Genomic DNA, 19,748 nt, shown 5'->3' on the forward strand with positions numbered 1-19,748 from the left:
TTTATGGATTTGTCACGACATGGAGACCAGTGCTCAGGCTGTTTTCTTTTCTTGACAGTTCCTAGTTGGGATAGGATGGATTCCCCACCGATTGAGGGATAGATGGAGAAGATAGGGTGGTGAGGCATGATGGTCCACACTATAATCATGTTCCTATGGAATTTAAGTATGCTTGCCAAATTTTCAAAAAAAGTGTTGTACTTTTTTTCTTAAGTTGTAAGTAATTTTCTCCAGGGGAACACAACTTTGCATTTCTGTGTTCCAGCGAGTAATGCTCAGGCAGGAGTTGGATTTCCACGTAAGTGCTATGTACTTCCTGGCCACTGACAATGTGATCATTACAAATTTGAAATTTGGACAGATTCATTGTAAGTCTTATGTCCATTATGTTTCCCAACAGGAACAACTGTGGGTCCTGCAGGAATTCTTTACCGATAATTTTTTTCTAGCACTTAGCCTAACTCCACCCAGAAGGATCTCACCTTAGTCCAAGTTGTGTGCACAAAGGTTCCTGTCTCAATGCCACATCTAAAGCATTGGTCTAACAATTCTGGTTTAGATCTGTTCAATTTTTGTGGATTGGGTATAGCTGGTGTAGAAAGTTGTATAGTACCAGCTTGTACTGCACATTAATGATTGCAGTCATGCTGGTCCAATACAGGTAAGACCAGCACCGTTCATCAATCGTTATTCCTAGGGCCAACTCCCACCTCTGCCTTGATTTGTGAAGGCCTAGTTTAGGTCCTTCTATTTGGAGCTGGAAATACATTGCCGAGATGAACTTCCGTGTGTTCCCCTTTGAATCATGGACTCTATGTCACTGCCCGCTGGTAGGACCATAGTTGGACCTAATTTGTCCTGCAGAAAAGATCATAACTGAAGGTAGTAGTGGAACATCTTATTTGATAAATCATACTTATGCCTGAGTTGTTCAAATGACATTAGCGGCCCCCACTCATAACAGTTCTCTATACATCTGATGCCATTTCGATGCTAGGTTTCCAGGATCTTGTTACCTACCATCAATGGTATTAATCTATTTGGAATCAGGGGTATCTTTGGGAGCATCCCCTCTTTGATTCCTAGATATTGGTTAATTTCATTCCAATTCACAGTATTCTTCTTGGGTACCGGGATGATTAATGCCCTTTTGAAGCAAGTGGAAACCTCTGACTGCAGCAATGAGAGGTTGAAAATGTTTGTGAACACTCCAGCTAGTTGGTTGGTGCAGGTTTTCAGTACCCTGCCAGGTACGCCGTCAGGACCTGATGCCTTGCAATGGTTCACCCTCTTGATGATGTTCTGACATTACCCTTTGAGATGGATATCACAAGGTCCTCAGGCTTTTCAAGGATTCTTATAGGCACTGTTTGGTTCTTCTCAAATTGGGCATAGAAGGTGTTCAGATCATTGGGTAATGAAGCATCACAGCCATCTATAGTGTTCACCCTTGCGTTGTAGGCTGTAATGGCCTGAATTCCTGCCATAGCTGTCTCTAGCTCTCCAGAATTGCCACTTTGCTCCAGATATGACCTTTTGCAGGTCATGCATGGATTTCTTTTAAAGATCCCGATCCCCAACCTTAAATGCCCTCTTTCTCGCCCTCAGCAGGTTGTGGATTCACTGATTCATCCAGGGCTTCTTCTATGTGCACATGGCTCCTAAAAGCAGCCCTGATGGATCGACTCACTGGGCCCAACTGGATTGATGAGTTACCCTGAGTCCTCTTAGGCATCCGAACCACGGCGAAAGAGGATTTGAAAGTCTCATCCGCCAAAATGGTGTACAGGGCACCATTAGACATCCTGGGCGAATTCCTACCCACTAACAGGGAAAATGAAGACCCCCCTCTGGAAGCCCTAGCACGCTTTCATAAGCAATTGGGAACCCTGGCCCCTTTACCACCCAAAGCCCACAGCCAGCTGCACATATTTGTCCCCAAAGATTCTCAGAACTTCACACGTTTTTGTAAAACGCAGAGTGCACAGACCCCCATTGCAGAGACCCTATGAGGACCCATACCCCATCATCCGGCACAATGGTTCAACCTGTGTAATTGACATCGGAGGCTGAGAGGAGACCTTTACCATTGATAGGTTGAAACCACCCCATTTGGACATTACATAGCTGAATGACCACCCTCCCCTGCCCACCCCAGCAAAAGAGTCCGTTCTCCCAAGAATAACAGCATTCCGATCATCAGTTCTGGGGATGGGAGTTGTGTGTCAGCCCCCCGCAGCCCCCTCGAGATGCTTCACAAATTGAAGGACAAACGCGATGATCCAGCAGGCTGCACGGGGTCCACAGTGCTGCCTTCCAATTGGCCACAGCTAAAGGAGCTTAACTGGTCTATCAAGGAAAGTGGATCGCAAATGCACCAATCAGCGCTGGGGGGTGGGGGGCTTTGACCACGCCCCTCAACTTGAGAATAATGGCAGGGCTGTGAGCCCTATAAAGTGTTAACTACATCTGGGGTTCATGTCGTTCTTTCTGGGAACAGCATGTTCTTTCTGAGCTAACGTGCATACAGCTATATCCTGTCCTGTGCGCTTGGCTCCGCAGAGCCATAGCTTGTAAGCAGCTAGCTACAATATATCTTTACCTCCTATGGATGCTGCCTGACCTACTGAGTTCCTCCAGCAGTTTTGTTAAAATCATTCTAGGATTGCATCGAGCATGAATTAGGCCACATCTGTAAAAGTGTGTACAACTAGACATGATACACAAGAGTAATATGAGGATGTTGTCGTGGCCAGATAATTGTATTTATGAACAGAGATTGACTGTGCGAGTGTATTGTTTTGGAACAGAGGATTTTGGGAATATAAAATTTTGATAGTCCATGATGAGGTGAACAGAAGGGACCTATTACATTTGGCAGTGACTGGATAATTGACCAGGTAATTAGAAGGGAGAGGAATAATTGTTTCACCCAAAGAACATGGCCTTTTTGAACTCACCGTCTCTAATGGTAACAGGATCAGAAGCCCGCATTACATTGAAACAAAACACTTCAATGAACATTTGATGAGTCATAATCAAAAGATGGGAAGTGAGAGTAGCCTAAATAATGATTTTTGGCTGATGTATATACAGTGGCCTATGGGGCTGTTTTCTGCCATGACTTCCTATAATTCTATTGGATATGGCCAAATGGTTTCAGAAGTGTTACAATGTAGGCATCTGTCTGACAGCATGGAATATTGCCAGGGTATTACCTTCAAAAAATAGAATGAATGCAACCAACTAATTAAATCGCTATGTCTTTTCTCAGTCATCAGCACACAGATGGAATATGTTGTCGATATTTCTATTAAGTAAAATTTACTTCCAAATAACCTGACCATTGATGCTCATTTTATGTTTTCCTAAAACCATTTGTCTTCAGAGCTTTTTATGGTTTTGATTCAAACATAAACCAGACTGATGAATTGGAGAGGGGAGGTGAAAGTGATTGTCCCATCATCAAAGCAACTTTTAACTAATTGTAGCCCAAAGAAGGTTGGGTAAAACTAACACTGATAACCATAGTGGTTAGGAAGTAAAAGTACTTCACTGAGTCATTCCTCACAAAAAGGATTAGAATTGAGAAATTGGAGATGAATCATCCTAAACCATCGGAAACTGAGCAGGATAGTGTGGCATAGCAGTTAGCACAACGCTGTTTCAGTGCCAGCGATTGGGACTGGACTTCGAATAGCACGCCGTCTGTAAGAGTTTTGTACATTCTCCCCATGTCTGTGTGGGTTTTCCCTGGGGGCGCTGGTTTCTTCCAACACCTCCAAATTATAGGTCAATTGGGTGTAATTGGGCTCGTGGGCCAAAAGGGCCTGTTACCATGCTGAATGACTAAATTTAAATTTAATATCATCCAAGGACCAGCCTTATTTGGTGCTTTATCAATGACCTTCTTTCCATTGTATCAGGAAGGTTCAGATTTATTTGTTCAGATTCAGATTTATTGTCAGAGTACATCCATGACATCACTTACAACCCTGAGATTCTTTTTCCTCTAGGCCAGGAAGAATTACCACTTATTGGCTGTGTAACAAGAAAGCTGACTCAATATACACATGTAAACAAATAAACAATTGTAAACACACTGACTGTGTAACGCAGTGAAATAAAAATGAATAAAGTGAAAAAGTAAGAGTTCTGAAATAAGTCCCTGATTGAGTTTGTTGTTGAGGAGTCTGATGGTGGAGGGGGAGCAGCTGTTCCTGAACCTGGTGGTGTGAGGCTTGTGGCACCGAGACCTCTTTCCTGATGGCAGCAGCAAGAACATAGTGGGTGCTGGGTGGTGTGGATTGTTGATGATTGCTGCTGTTCTTCATCTTCAGTGATGAATGCATGAAGTTCAAAACCATTTTCAACTCCACAGAAAATAAGCAGTTCATACCTGCAGTTCATTCAGCAAGTCCAAAACAATATATATCACATTCAAGTTTATTGTCATTTGACTAAGTACTCGAGATGGCAGAGGTCGACAGCATCGAGTCCACGCTGCTGAAGATCCAGCTGCGCTGGATGGGTCACGTCTCCAGAATGGAGGACCATCGCCTTCCCAAGATCGTGTTATATGGCGAGCTCTCCACTGGCCACCGTGACAGAGGTGCACCAAAGAAAAGGTACAAGGACTGCCTAAAGAAATCTCTTGGTGCCTGCCACATTGACCACCGCCAGTGGGCTGATAACGCCTCAAACCGTGCATCTTGGCGCCTCACAGTTTGGCGGGCAGCAACCTCCTTTGAAGAAGACCGCAGAGCCCACCTCACTGACAAAAGGCAAAGGAGGAAAAACCCAACACCCAACCCCAACCAACCAATTTTCCCTTGCAACCGCTGCAATCGTGTCTGCCTGTCCCGCATCGGACTTGTCAGCCACAAACGAGCCTGCAGCTGACGTGGACTTTTTACCCCCTCCATAAATCTTCGTCCGCGAAGCCAAGCCAAAGAGATATACAACCCAACAAAGCATCGTTTGTCCTGACCATGGTGCATACACATACACGCACAATACACAGTGGATAACAATCACATATATACATAAAGATATAATTTTAAAAATATATACATATATATTAATTTTGAGATTATTTACTCTGTTGCAGGATGCTACTGTTTAATCATCTCACAACCTACAGGAATAAGTTATGTTATCTATGCCTGGGGTGCCATGTGACAAAGAATGCTCTAGGAGGTATGCAATAGCAATTTCCAACAATGACATCTGATTATGCACTGTTGATTCTCAACTGCTAGGGGGTTACCATTGCTGCCACCCATGATCATCATGAAGTTGAAAAGGCCTCATTGCCCACATTTGAGAGAGAGGGATTTACCAGAAGACTTTAGAGATGCTCTAATTGTGATAATCTTAAAGAAAGATGAACCCAATAACAATAGTGAGGTCTCCCTGCTGTCTGCTTTAGGGGAAGTCATCATCATTCGTCTCTACCACTTTTCTGATGTTCTGAGTTCAGCCAGGTAAAAGTAATCAAGGATCATGGAGTTGCCGATCCCAAAATTCCTTAATATAATTCACAAGACTACACAAACACTACAAGTAAAATAATATCAACAAAAATTCTGCAAAAGTTTGACATAAGATAGTATGTGAATTTGGCAATTACATGATCTAAAATATGGGAAAGTGACATGATCTCAGAACTCGTCACCCTACATAACTTTCATCCTTAGTTTTAACTATGATTTGCCGCTTTAGTTGCCCATTCAGAGCCAGCTCTTCAGCGCTTGACGTCCTGTTTTGCGGAAACTGCCAAAATGTTTGGCCTGGAAGTCAGCCTGAAGAAAACTGAGGTCCTCCATCAGCCAGCTCCCCACCATGACTACCAGCCCCCCCACAACTCCATCGGGCACACAAAACTCAAAACGGTCAACCAGTTTACCTATCTCGGCTGCACCATTTCATCGGATGCAAGGATCGACAACAAGATAGACAACAGACTCGCCAAGGCAAATAGCGCCTTTGGAAGACTACACAAAAGAGTCTGGAAAAACAACTAACTGAAAAACCTCACAAGGATTAGCGTATACAGAGCCGTTGTCATACCCACACTCCTGTTCGGCTCCAAATCATGGGTCCTCTACCGGCATCACCTACGGCTCCTAGAATGCTTCCACCAGCGTTGTCTCCGCTCCATCCTCAACATTCATTGGAGCGACTTCATCACCAACATCAAAGTACTCGAGATGGCAGAGGCCGACAGCATCAAATCCACGCTGCTGAAGATCCAACTGCGCTGGGTAGGTCACGTCTCCAGAATGGAGGACCATCGCCTTCCCAAGATCGTGTTATATGGCGAGCTCTCCACTGGCCACCAAGACAGAGGTGCACCAAATAAGAGGTACAAGGACTGCCTAAAGAAAGCTCTTGGTCCCTGCCCCATTGACCACTGCCAGTGGGCTGATATCGCCTCAAACCGTGCATCTTGGCACCTCACAGTTCGGCGGGCAGCAACCTCCTTTGAAGAAGACCGCAGAGCCCACCTCACTGTCAAAAGACAAAGGAGGAAAAACCCAACACCCAACCCCAACCAACCAATTTTCCCTTGCAACCGCTGCAACTATGTCTGCCTGTCCCGCATCAGACTTGTCAGCCACAAACGAGCCTGCAGCTGACTTGGATTTTTACCCCTCCATAAATCTTCGTCCGCGAAGCCAAGCCAAAGAGAGAAGAGAGTACTCACCTTTAATTGTCTCTCACAGAATAAGTGCATTCTCCCTTTTCTGCTGTTCTTTTTTAAAATAATCCTTCAGCTTTAAATATTACTCACTCTTTAACTCTTGATGATTTTGAATACAAGCTATTCCATTGATGATTTTGAATGAGTATAGACATCTATCCTTTCCATGGCTATTTGCAATTTGCTGTTTTTTTCAGAATGTTCCTCATTATTGTATAAAAATTACACCTATCTCATTTTTATTGAAACAAAATAAACCCTTGATTGTACCATCTTCATCTGCTTTGCTTGCTGTAAAACCATTATCTCTGATCAAGGCATGTTTAATGTTCAACAAAAATATGTTGAAATGGATATATGTGAACTTCAATGGAGTGATGATTCTGATGGTCGCTACTTTCTGTTGGGACAGAGCTTGACTTACTGGGTGCCTCTTTGTCTCTGATAATCCTATCCATGTACACCTATGGCATCTTAGCTGTTGCCCTGTGTTCCTCCCCTGCCCCTTTTTCCCTCCTCCCCAGCTTTTTTTATTCAAGTGCATGCCTATTTTTTGATAGAACCTTGAATAAGGGCTCAGGCCTGAAATGTTGGTTATACAATAAATCTTTACCTCCTATGGATGCTGCAAGACCTGCTGAGTTTATCCAACATTTTTGTGTTGTTACTGTATTCACAGCTTCTGCAGACTTTCATGTTTCACTACATTAGTTTCATCAGTTTTTCAAACAATCCATGGAACTGGAGTGCAAACATTTTACCCTTGATCCTCAGCAATGGCCTTAAAAAAATTGAATGGTAACCCAACCAGATCAACCAGGTAAATTCTACAGCTTTAAGAATAGTTCAAAGGTTGGGTATATCCTCTGATTATTGACTTTCAAAAGCTCTTCCATCATGTAGAAGGCACATGTTCAGGGTGTGTTGGAACTCTAGCCATGTGCTCAACCTGATCCAGAATAAAGCCATTCTCTTGATTGATACATCATCCAATTAATTCCCACTTTTTTTGCATACTGGCTGCAGAGTGTACCATGTATCACTGCAGTTACTGGTTTTGCCTACTCAGATAACACCTCCCAGACTTGTAACCTGTATCACTAAGAGCACCAAGGGAAACAGGCATGGAGGCATCATATCTGGACCTAAATCTTGGAACTTCCAGACCAAAGGTACTATTATAGTATCTTGAGAAAGAGATACTATAATAGCAGTTCAAGAAGTGGCTCACCACCACCATCCAGTTATATAGGTATTAATTAGCCTAAAGCATGATGAGAGTCTGCTGAATGTTTAAAATATTTGATGGAATATCACTCGTGTGGCATAGCTTATCTGAGATATTGTTGAGCACTCATTCAGGCAGATGGCAAATATCTAAATGCCTGACTTTTATACAAATCTACTGTGTGAACTACACTTCGTTTTACCTGGAGGAATGATTCTTCCTTCTGACTGGTTATGGGTGAAAAAGTCATTGCAGTAATTTTTATACTCATCAATGTGATGTTACCTTTCGTGATAATTGGGAACAAATTTGTGAAATGAAGGTACCTGCAGAAGCTACGGTCAGAAGCTGCCATAATTACATCCAAGCTTTCAGATAAGCATATTGCATCATTTGAAAGTTTCCCTGTGAGCTGGAAGGTGAAGAAACCACTCAGCTGCCAATCTTTCCCTTCAAAATGTTTTGACTCAGTATCATTTGCAACCTCATTTTTTAACTAAAAAATTAGTTTGTAACTATGTTCATTTCCATCATGAGGTAACAAAGACGGATGTGGTTAGTAGGTTAATTGGTCACATGGGTATATATGGGCAGCGTGGGCTCATGGACCAGAAGGGCCCGTTATAATGCTTATCTCGAAACTAAAATTTTCAGATTCAACTTGTGCATTCCTGATCTTGTCTATTCACTGCTGGCTACAATTCTTTCAGTTGTTTTGACCTTCGGATGTTGAATCATTTGGCTTTATTTCTCCTTTGAAATGCCTCTTAAAACTTACCTCTTCAACCTAGGTTTTGGTTATCTTTTCAACTATCATCTTTTGGACTTGATGTTAAATTTTCAAATATTATCTTCTCACAGACAATCCTTTTTTTTCATCCCTTCCTTTTCACGGCAACTTAAAACATATCCTTTTTTTTAAAATGTTTCCAGTTCTGATGGAAGATTATAAACCAAAAATGTTAACTTTTCTCTCTCCACAATCATTGGTTGATGTGCTGAGTTTATTTCTGCATTTTTTCAAATGTTATCATAGGTATTGTTAAAATTTGTTTTCATATGATGGTGTCAAACATACTGACTGACTCCTGGATGATAATTATAAAGTTTATGTTTGAGGTGACTTTTATTTTGCACATTGGCCCTACCATTTTAATTAATGAAGACTATACAGTACTTGAAAGACATTCTGTGGATTTGTACACATTTATTACATCATTTTATATGCTCTACCTTTTTTGTTCTTATTCACTCTTGAAGCAATTTCTTGAAAACATTGTCAGTCATTCACAAACTTTGAATAGTTGTCATGTTTCCCTTCACATTTTATATAATATTTTCTATGACAGAAAAGCAGGTACAATGCTCTCAGAGCAGTACAATACCCTCACTTATTTCCCTGCAATTTCTTCTCCCACATATGGCTGTTGATCCGTCATCCTTTGCCAACAACCACCTACAATGGAGGCAATTTAGCAAGTTAATTTAATGCAAGCACATCTTGGGGATGTTGAGAAGAAACTGGTACAAGAAGTGCATTCAAGTTCTCTACAGGTAGTACTGAAGTTCAGAATTAGAGTCACGGAGAGAGACAACACAGAAACATGCCCTTTGGCCCACTGGAACCATAGTGACCCATGCATCCTAATTCTACAGTAATCCATTTTTTTATTCACCTCACATCATTGTTAGTCACATGCTTGACCTGCAATGACATTGTGCTGTTCTTCTGAGTGATCGAACAAAGGGAGAAAAGCAAGGTTCACATTCTCTTTAGATCCTTTAGAATTCATTCTGATATATTTTTACCTGGAGTTCTTTCTCCAATTATATATTAACCCTATGTGGCTCAATTTATCAATAGGATATCAAGCTATCACATTGTTCACCTTATTATAATTCTAGAATATTGTGAGCAATTTAAGGCTGTTGGGCACATGTATTGTGATCATTGGGGAATCAGAGGTGGAGAGGGTGAGTCCTTGGGAGTTACTCTATTTTCGAGGATCTTTCCTGAACCAACAAGCACATGTGTGCCTCTACTTCCTCAGGAGTTTGCAGAGATTTGGCATGACATGAAACCCTGGCGAATTTCTACAGATGTGTGGTGGGAAGTCTGCTGATGGGGTACATCACGGTCTGGTCTGGGGACACCAATACCCCCAAGCGAAAAGCCCTACAAAAGGTAGTGGACACAGCCCAAAACATCATGGCTAAAACCCTTTCCACTATCGACAACATCTACAGAGAACACTGCCTTCGGAGAGCAGCAGCAATCATCAAGGATCCACACCACCCAGCACGCACCCTGTTCTCACTGCTATCATCAGGAAAGAGGACTCGGTGCCACAAGACTTGCACCACCAGGTTCAGGAGCAACTGCGACCCCTCCACCATCAGGCTCCTCAACAACAAATGCAATCAGGGACTTATTTAAAGACTCTTATTTTTGCATTTCATTCATATTTTTCTCTCTGTATTGCACAATTGGTTTGTTTACATTTCTTTATTTGTTTACATGTGTACTTTGAGTTCATTTTGTTTTGCACTGCTAAATAAGTGGTAATTCTGCCTCAGTTGCAGGAAAAAGAATCTCAGGGTTGCATGTGGTGTCATGTATATATTCTGACAATAAATCTGAATCTGGAATCCGAATCCTTCCTTTCCTTGTAGGGCAATTCTTTTACTTCATGTAAAATACATTGGCACAAGATGACAGAGGAACAAAACAAATAGTAAGTGTGTTTGTAAAAGTTTACAAATTATACAAGATTATTCTTTTTAGGAATTGACTGATTTTATGCTCTTGAGATCCAAATAATGAAGATGCAGTCAGTATCTCAACGAAAAATTGAAATAGTATTATTGAAGTGAAATTTTGCTGAATTTATTTTTTTCACTCTTTGATTACCACTGTAAACAGAAAGAGAATGATTTGAAGTAGCTTGTAATCAGTTGAAGCCATATGACTATTTGATGCCTTAATCTAGCACAACTCAAGCAACTATATTTTAATTTTTAATTGATTATTTTTAAATTTAGAGATACAGCATGATACCAGGTTCTTCTGGTCCACCAATTAAGTATTAATCCCATCTTTGGAATGTGGGAGGAAACTGGAGCACCCAGAGAAAACCCACACAGACACAGGGTGAACATACAAACTCCTTACAGACACCCCCGGATTCAAACCCAGGTCACTGGCACTGTAAACTGTTTTGCTCACCACAACATTCTACCTTTTAAGAAATAGCTTCAAATGTATTTGCCTACTCCAGTTTGAGGGAAAAGAACAAAGACAACCAAGAGTAGACAGAGGTGAAAGAACATGTAACTCAGCAAAAAGTTTGCTCAGCAATGAAAATTATGCCATTTTGAACAACAGAGGTTGGTTGCACTGGAATCATGAGAAAAGGGGACATTGTCCTTTAGATTCAATATCCAGCAGCAATGATTCACAGTGCTGGAGTACATCAAAATTGGTAGTGTGTTCTATATTCTGCAGGAAATTCAGGTTTTCTGTCACTTGAACCATATTGGTTATGAATATTTTAGGTTTCCCTGTCTGAGCAAGAGATAAACTGCTGGAGGAACTCAAATAGGACAACCAGCAGGGTGAGTTGGCATTTCAGGTTGTGATCCTCCATCAGGACTGAGAATATTGCGAAGTCAAGCACAAAATTCTATAGTCTCCTTGGCTGAAGTAAAATCACACAATGCTGAAGAAACTCAACAGGTCAAACAGTACCCTTGATATAGCAAAGGTAAAAATACATAAGCCCTTCATCAAGGTATGTAAAAATGTCGGCAGGTATCAGACCAAAAGAGTAAGGGGTTAGATGGGGTCGCAAAGACAGGAATTGTTAGGTGGAGAAAGGAGGGAGGGGACAGCAGCAATCTTCTCCCTTCTCCTTCTATCACCTCCTCCCTTTGCAACCACACCTCCCTCTCCCTTACTCTTTTGCTCAGACGCCTGCTGATATTTTTTGATACCATAATGAAGGGCTCTAGCCTGAAATATTGGTTATGTATTTTTACCTTTGCTATATAAAGGATACTGTTTCTCCAGCATTGTGTGTTTTTACTGAAAATATTTAGGAAAGGTAGTCTGTGCAGAGATGAGAGGAAGGGGTGATATATGATAGGTGAAACCAGCTGATGAGGAGGAGGGAAAAGAGAAGAGATGATGGATATTTTAAACCATGTGGGGGGAGGGTGGTTGAAGTATGGACAGAAACTGATACGTAAGAGCATATAAGGGAGAAAATAGACAGATATTTCCAGTGGAAGAGGGGAGGTGAGTGAAAATGTAGAGGCAGGAAGGTGATGTGGAACCAAATAAGGCAGCGATGATGGGCTTTTAGAGGGGGTGTGAAGGATAGACCAGGGGAGAAGAATCCAGGATAAGTGTGTAGGTGATGGGCAGATGAAAATGGGAAAGGTGAACAAAGGAAGAGAGACATGAGAAAAAAGTAGAGCAGTGTGTGGATTATCTGAAAATTAATACAATTAAATCAGAACTATTCAGGTGGAATAGTGGGTATTCTAGTTTGTGTTTGGCATCATGGTGGTCGTGGAGACAATCAAGGTCCGACAGGGTGGTGTGGGAATATAGCTTCATGCTGGATTTTTGTTCCTTTGCCATTTTCTGACTCCAATGAAACATCAATGTATATTTATCATGTTAACCTCAAAGTTAATTTGTATGATTTACAAAGTAAACAGCATTCTTCCAGTGAGAATTTGAAAGTTAAAATGTGCACTTTGACCTGACCAGTACTGTTTTAATACTTCCTATGGTTGCCGTGTATTTTCAACCAAGCTCTGCACTTTGGTCGTTTCATGTTCAGGCCTCCCAACGATGTCGGTTGGTTCCTTTAATGTGCGCTTGCAATAAAAAAAGAACTTATTTGTTCGATCAATAGACGAGATCTGTGGCATTTAATGGTTTTTATTTAATTATTTCAAAATGAACTGCTGGTTCCATCCTCGTTTTAAGTTATATGCAATCCCATTTATGAGAGGGACTGCTGTCTGATCTCTCTCGCAACACAGGAAGATCTGATGGTTAGTATTTGGAATGTGAAGCATTTCTGTTGGAGCCAACCACTTTATTGAAAGGATGGTTTAGTTTCTATTTTCAAAACTAAGTATGGGAAGCTCGTATAAAATGCATAGATTATAGCCAGTTTAAAAAATTCTTAGTTGATAAAACGGAAATAAAACGTATTTTAAAATTGTTCGGCATAAAAATGTTCAAGATTTGCTTGGCATTTTGGCCCCCCTATCTCTAAACCTTTCATGGTCGAGTCCGCAGTAGGTGGGATCGTTGCTGCAACGAGCCATAAATTAGATCAATGAAGTAAACTGGTTGAATTGTGGAAGTTGATATTTGCAACCTTGTATTGTTGCAACATTTGGCAGTGTACTGATTTCACAGGCAACAAGTAATTAAAGTAAGGTGCACGCTCGTCAAAGGAATCAAAGGGAGTTTTCCCATCGTCACCGGCTTGCTACAAATGATTTAAGTTATCGTGTTACAGAAACATTTTGGAAAAAGGAATACTGCTGCTATTTGTTACCTAACAAATTTGGAGTATTATTATATTTCAAAGAATGATCTTTCCAAGTAATCCCGTAAGAAATCCATCTCACAAACAGGTGGGCTTTAAATATTTCTCTTTAGAAAATATTCTTTATTAAGATATTTTTAGCATAATAATTGATGTTTCATTAAGACCAGCAAACAATTCTGTCTTAACTGGTGATCCAGCTGTAAGTTATTGTATTGGACTTTTCTGTTCTACTACAGGTATGACCAATTCGATTATCAGCACCATTTGTAGTATATGCTTATTGTGACAAAACTCTGACATCAAACGAAGTTTAAGGGTAGAAAGGTCTGGAAAATGTCTTAAATCGTCCACTAAATGACTGAAATTGACAGCAAAAACATGAGGTGTTTATTGCTGTGAAATGTCCCTTTTTGTTGATCACAGAACAAAACTTCCAATACAACCAATGATAATCAGTGAAAATATTACTTCTTCTTTGGCTTGGCTTCGCGGACGAAGATTTATGGAGGGGTATGTCCACGTCTGCTGCAGGCTCGTTGGTGACTGACAAGTCCGATGCGGGACAGGCAGGCACGGTTGCAAGGGAAAATTGGTGGGTTGGGGTTGCGTGTAGGGTTTTTCCTCCTTTATCTTTTGTCAGTGAGGTGGGCTCTGCGGTCTTCTTCAAAGGAGGTTGCTGCCCGCCGAACTGTGAGGCGCCAACATGCACGGTTGGAGGTAAGATCAGCCCACTGGCAGTGGTCAATGGGGCAGGCACCAAGAGATTTCTTTAAGCAGTCCTTTGATCTCTTCTTTGGTGCACCTTGGTCTCAGTGGCCAGTGGAGAGCTCGCCATAGAACACGATCTTGGGAAGGCGATGGTCCTCCATTCTGGAGACGTGACCCACCCAGCGCAATTGGGTCTTCAGCAGCGTGGATTCAAGGCTTGCGGACTCCGCCAGCTCGAGTACTTCGATGTTGGTGATGAAGTCACTCCAATGAATGTTGAGGATGGAGCAGAGACAGCGCTGATAGAAGTGTTCTAGGAGCCGTAGTTGATGCTGGTAGAGGACCCATGATTCATACTAAGAAAAGAGAAAAACATTCATTTTTCTGAGCATATTACATCTGGTCCACCCAGTGGAAGTAACCAGAGGAAAAGGAAATGTAAATTGACACACACTGCATGATTTGTCACTTAAAACAGAAACAATTTCTAGGGATAATTTGAATATATTGCACTAAAATATTATACTTAGGGAATTATGTTCCAATCACCTCAAAGCAGGACTTGGTTCACATTTTTTTCTTACTGGAAAACATTTTCAAACTTTCAGATTAAAGATGTTTTTTAAAGATCTGAATACCCTTTTAAATTCTATTCCTTGTGAGAAAGCAAAATGAGTGTTTTGGTAACAAAATGAAATAACCAGCATTTTACCAGAATTTTTGAACCCATTCTCTAAAATTGTTCGTTTATTGCACATTTATTGCAAAAAGGTTAACTTTTTGAACAAAATGAGTGAATAGTTTTCTCCTTTCCTAAAAATGCTTGTGATCAACTGTAGCTGTTGTTTCTTTGATTCATTGTATTGCTATTTTCAATTTATATTGGAGTCTTTCAATCAAAGTAAATATAAATGTAATTGAAATTGAGTAGTCATGAAAATTAAAAGTAATGAATTAAACAAAGGTAATTGACCAAAGTGAATTTTATTTTTGAAAAAAAGTTGGGATAAACAATTATTCTCTCAAATACACATGAAATGGCTGGATCACAATGTGAAAGGTAAAGATTGGAAGTTGTAGTAGCATGGAATAATTATTTAACCCAACAAATTGAAAGGTATCAAGTTATGCGTATGGTTCTGTAATTCATCACTCGAGAGGTAATTTGATTCAATATTAATTTACTAATTTAATAATTAAATTTGTGTCTTAGAACAGTTTAAGAGAGAGCAATCAACCCTCCATCTTTTTTTTCATAATTGTGATCCAGACTTTTGGAATTGTATCTTGAAAATCCATTGTCTGATTACATAGTTTGTACTATCCATAATAACGATGCACTTATTGCTGTCTTTGTAGAAATGAAGTTTTTTGTTGGTAAACTAGTATTCCTCCATTTGGAAGAAAACTCTTGAACCTCTGTTCAAAGTGCTTGGACATCTGTGGGTGAATTTACAATTGGATCCAAATTTCCTGAAGTTATTCTATTTGGGAGGAATTGAAGTGATTATTTATGGTACTTAGTTGCTATTTATTTGACCAGAAAGTAATCTTCCATTGTATGCACAATGTGAGCACACTAGAGTGGAAATGCATATTTTTGGAAACACAAAATGGATGTAAATCCAGCTGGATTCAGTTTGATTACACTGGACAACAATTTTTTTCAAAAGCTCTGCTTTCTGAAAACAAATTTGGGTTCATGATAGAAAAACATGATAGATGAATGCAAAGATAATTTCAGATTTGCTGTATCACGAAGGAAGTTGGTGAAACATTAAATTAACTTTTATTCAATTTAGCATGTTTAATCGCATCATGATTCTGACCCATTGTGTTAGCTCAACTGCCCTAAAATTGTTTTGCCACTGATTTTCATTTGTACTCTGCATTTGATCCCTCTCACGTCATTGTACAACAGTCGGCCAGCATTGATGGATTCCAGTTACCCTGATACCACTTTTCCATGGTTGCAATGTCCAGGTGAAACCTTTCACCCTGTTCGACATTGACTGCACCAAGATTACCAGGCAAGAAGTCCAAGTGCAAATGTAGAAAATGGATTTTCAATGACACATTGAACCTCATGGTTTTTTAATGCTTAAAATAAGACAGGAAATCACAAAAATACGTTATATCTAACAAATGGTACACAATAGGAAAAATATAAGGTGATATTTGTTATCAGATTCCCAAAATCCATAAAATACACTTAAAAGTATCAAAAAACAAAATCTTTGTGGTCTAGTGTTATTAAACTATGATTTTAATTTAACTATTGTTCAATTTGTTATTATTTCTATTGTAATTTGATAGTTTTTTTTAACCATTACTGTTACTATTGTAATTTGTTCTGCTGCAAGTTGGCATTATAAAGAAATAATTCATTTGCATTTCACTTTAATACTTTTGATTTAAATTTGATTGTTTAAAGAAAACATAAGAGTTGTGTTTTTGGTAATAGAAACTTGTTAGTGGTTTTTTCAGACATTGTGCACTTCAAAATGACATTTCTATAATTTCATTCGTGAATTATAAATTGAGTGATAAATGCATTTTCCCGTTATGTTGCATTTCATTCTTTTAAAATAAATTTTAGTATGCAGCAACACATGTTTCAGCAATAATGGAGGCTGTTTGCATGAGAATGAGTGAGGCGTTGTGGGTGAGGCTTACAATTGGGATAGCTGTGTAATTTTTTTTGCGGATGTGACTAACCCAACTAGTCTGGAGCATGTTGATAAGATGCTCCTCTTTTCATACTCAGTCTATAGGCTGAAAGGGTTGAATAGGCTGACAGATTCAGGAAAACAAACAGTCTTTCTGTTCTCAGATGACAAGGGAAGCAGTCAATGTGTGGGCATCTCGTTGACATGGAACCCAGGGAAAGTTGGAAAATTAATTGCTTCATATGTAGAATTTGCAACATTGATCAATCAGATAATTAATTTCTCTTCATTTTTATAAACCAAAAATTGTGGCTATTCTCTTCAAACATCTAACCCCTTTTTAATACCCTTTTAATATTTTAATTCATTGCATGAGATCAATTTTAGCATTGTGAGCAATGCTGTTTATCATTTTGAAAATTTATATTAGTTTGGTTAGTAAATATTTTTAAAAAATCAAGATTATGATGCTGTAAGAAAAAAAAGTAAATTTTGTTTGATTATCTAAACCCATTCCTCATTACTCAAAGAAAGAAGTATTTCAAGACTTGTTTAAACTTGTGTACTCAGTACTATATTTTACTGAATCTCAGCATCAAACTAAGTAGTAGATCATGTGAAACAGGTATTTAACTCTTGACTAATTTAAAATAAAAAAAAGATTTTGTCTCCTTGATTTTTATTTGATTTGGGATATGGCTAGGTTTTTGAAATGACCAAAATGAGTTGAATAGATATTTGTTTATAATCTAGTTGACTTCTGAAGTAACTCTGGTGTGCAGTTTGGGTTTGAGTGTTCATTGTTTCTCCACAGGAACTATATCTGTTTTTCAACTAGATGTACAGGATAATAGGACCAGTAAGGAATTAACACAGGAAGATCATCTGGCCTAACAGAGACTGCTGATACATTTGTATAAGATTCCTCTTACCTACAGATTCGACAGAATATCATACTTATCAAAAATATTTGTGGATCTTCCATTTTACTCGTATATCTGGAATAGTTGTACAGCACCGAAATAGGGCTTTCAGCACATGTCAATTCCCACCTTTTTTGCCCATCTTTACTGATTCCATTTGCCTCCATTAGGTCTGTATCCTTTATGCCTTGCTTTTCTAAGTGCCTCAGTATCTGCAAAATATAGTGATTTGTGTCTGCCTGCACCACCTCCTCGTTAGTGAGTTCCAGATATCAACCTCTCTGTGTGGGAGGATACCGATGGATTGAAAAATACAAAATGTTGTTCATGAAGAGAGGAAGACAAAAGGTGGGAAACAATAGGCCAGTTAATTAACATCAATAATCAAAGTAGAAATGGCTGAAACATGAAAGTCTGCAGACACTGTGATTATAGTAAAAACACAGAAATGCTGGAGGAACTCAGCAGTCTTGCAGTGTCCATAGGAGGTAAAGATATATCACTTGTTTCAGGCCTGAGCCCTTCTTCAAGATACAGGTATGAGTAAAATGCAGGCAGGTGACTGAATAAAAAGGCTGGGGAGAAGATAAGAAAGGGCAGGGGAGGAGCACCAGGGATCAATTAATTACTGTGTATATTAATGATCTGGAAGAATTGCAGAAGATAAAGTATCCATGCGCGTTTATGTCATGAAAACTGTTACAGGGACATGTTCAGATGGGACTCTGCAATGGGTTAAAGTGCCTTTAAAAGCCTCTTGCATTCTTATCATTAGTATTATTCCAGTTTCAAAGGATACTTTCCTATGGATGGATTAATGAGCTAAATAAACCCATAACCTCCCGCAATTGCCATTTTCATCATTCTCCACCCATTCTTGGTGATTCGTCTCAAACACAGGTGATCTTGCTTACTACTTTGTTCTGGTCAAATTCATGAGCAAAACATTAAAATTGATGGAAATCTACAGTGAAAACACCATGTACTGAAAATAGGGAGTAGATCTGTCATTGGAGAGAGTGTGGTTTCAAACAAATGCATCATTGGAGAGAGTGTGTGTGAGTGAAAAATTGCTTATAATTTGGTGAATGACCCTTTCGCTGGAATGCCTGAAGTTGAATGGATGATGGACAGAAATGAAAATGAAAATAATTCTCCAAGAACTTACCTGATAGGAAATTATTGTCACTTTGGATTATCAGATTTGATTGTCACTTACCATGAGGGAATTATTCTTTAACTTGGAGTAGACTCAAATTTGTCTACCGCTCCACCATCCAAATCCTCAACAGCAAAGTCAATCAGAGACTCATTTAAGGACTCTTACTTGTGAACTAGATCGATCTTATTCTTTCTGTATTGCACAGTCAGTTTGTTCACATTCATTATCTGTTTACAGTTCTTTTATTTGTTTACACTTTATTTTTTGCACTACCAATTAGTGGTAATTCTGCCATGCCGCAGAAAAAGAAATCTCAGGGTTGTATGTGATGTCATGTATGTAAATCTGAATCTAATTACCTGATTTTTGACTGTAATGGACTAGGTAGTTCCCAGGCCACATATATAACAAAATAAAAAATGTATAAATTGTCAAGTGGTTTCAAACAAATGCTTGATACTGTTTGACCATTGCACTATCTGGTAGCTTCTATACTAATGCACATTAAATCAAAGCAATCCCAAAGCAGTTTTGCCAATCTTCATAATATGACCAACTAAAAATTTGGAGCAGGTTACAGAGCTAATGATAGGGTAGAAAAAGGACAAAGTAAGACTATGAAATGTAAATGAATAGGCAGTCATGTTGAATTTAAATTGTTTGGGGATGAAGACATCATGAATCAGCAGGGATGAATGAGAAGTGCCCATTGTAAATTGGCACCTCATAAATCATTAACAGTAGAGCACAGTTCCAATGATCTAAATCCTGGAGAT

General features: G+C 39.5%; 1 protein-coding gene across 10 annotated transcripts in view; it reads left to right on the top strand.

Annotated features, from left to right (window-relative positions):
* Positions 1 to 19,748, top strand: part of rbms1a (RNA binding motif, single stranded interacting protein 1a) — a 309,299-nt gene that overhangs the window by 157,964 nt on the left and 131,587 nt on the right. Inside the window, exon 1 of one of the 10 annotated variants that reach the window (XM_069935383.1) lies at positions 13,293 to 13,595. The exons of the other annotated variants lie outside the window; for them this stretch is intronic. Coding sequence (XP_069791484.1) covers positions 13,551 to 13,595 — 45 coding nt within the window. The 5' untranslated portion in view covers positions 13,293 to 13,550. Of the gene's footprint in view, positions 1 to 13,292; positions 13,596 to 19,748 lie in introns of those variants that run through there. 10 annotated transcript variants of the gene reach the window in all.

Source organism: Narcine bancroftii, chromosome 4 (assembly GCF_036971445.1).
Source record: "Narcine bancroftii isolate sNarBan1 chromosome 4, sNarBan1.hap1, whole genome shotgun sequence".
In the NCBI taxonomy this organism is placed as follows: domain Eukaryota; kingdom Metazoa; phylum Chordata; class Chondrichthyes; order Torpediniformes; family Narcinidae; genus Narcine; species Narcine bancroftii.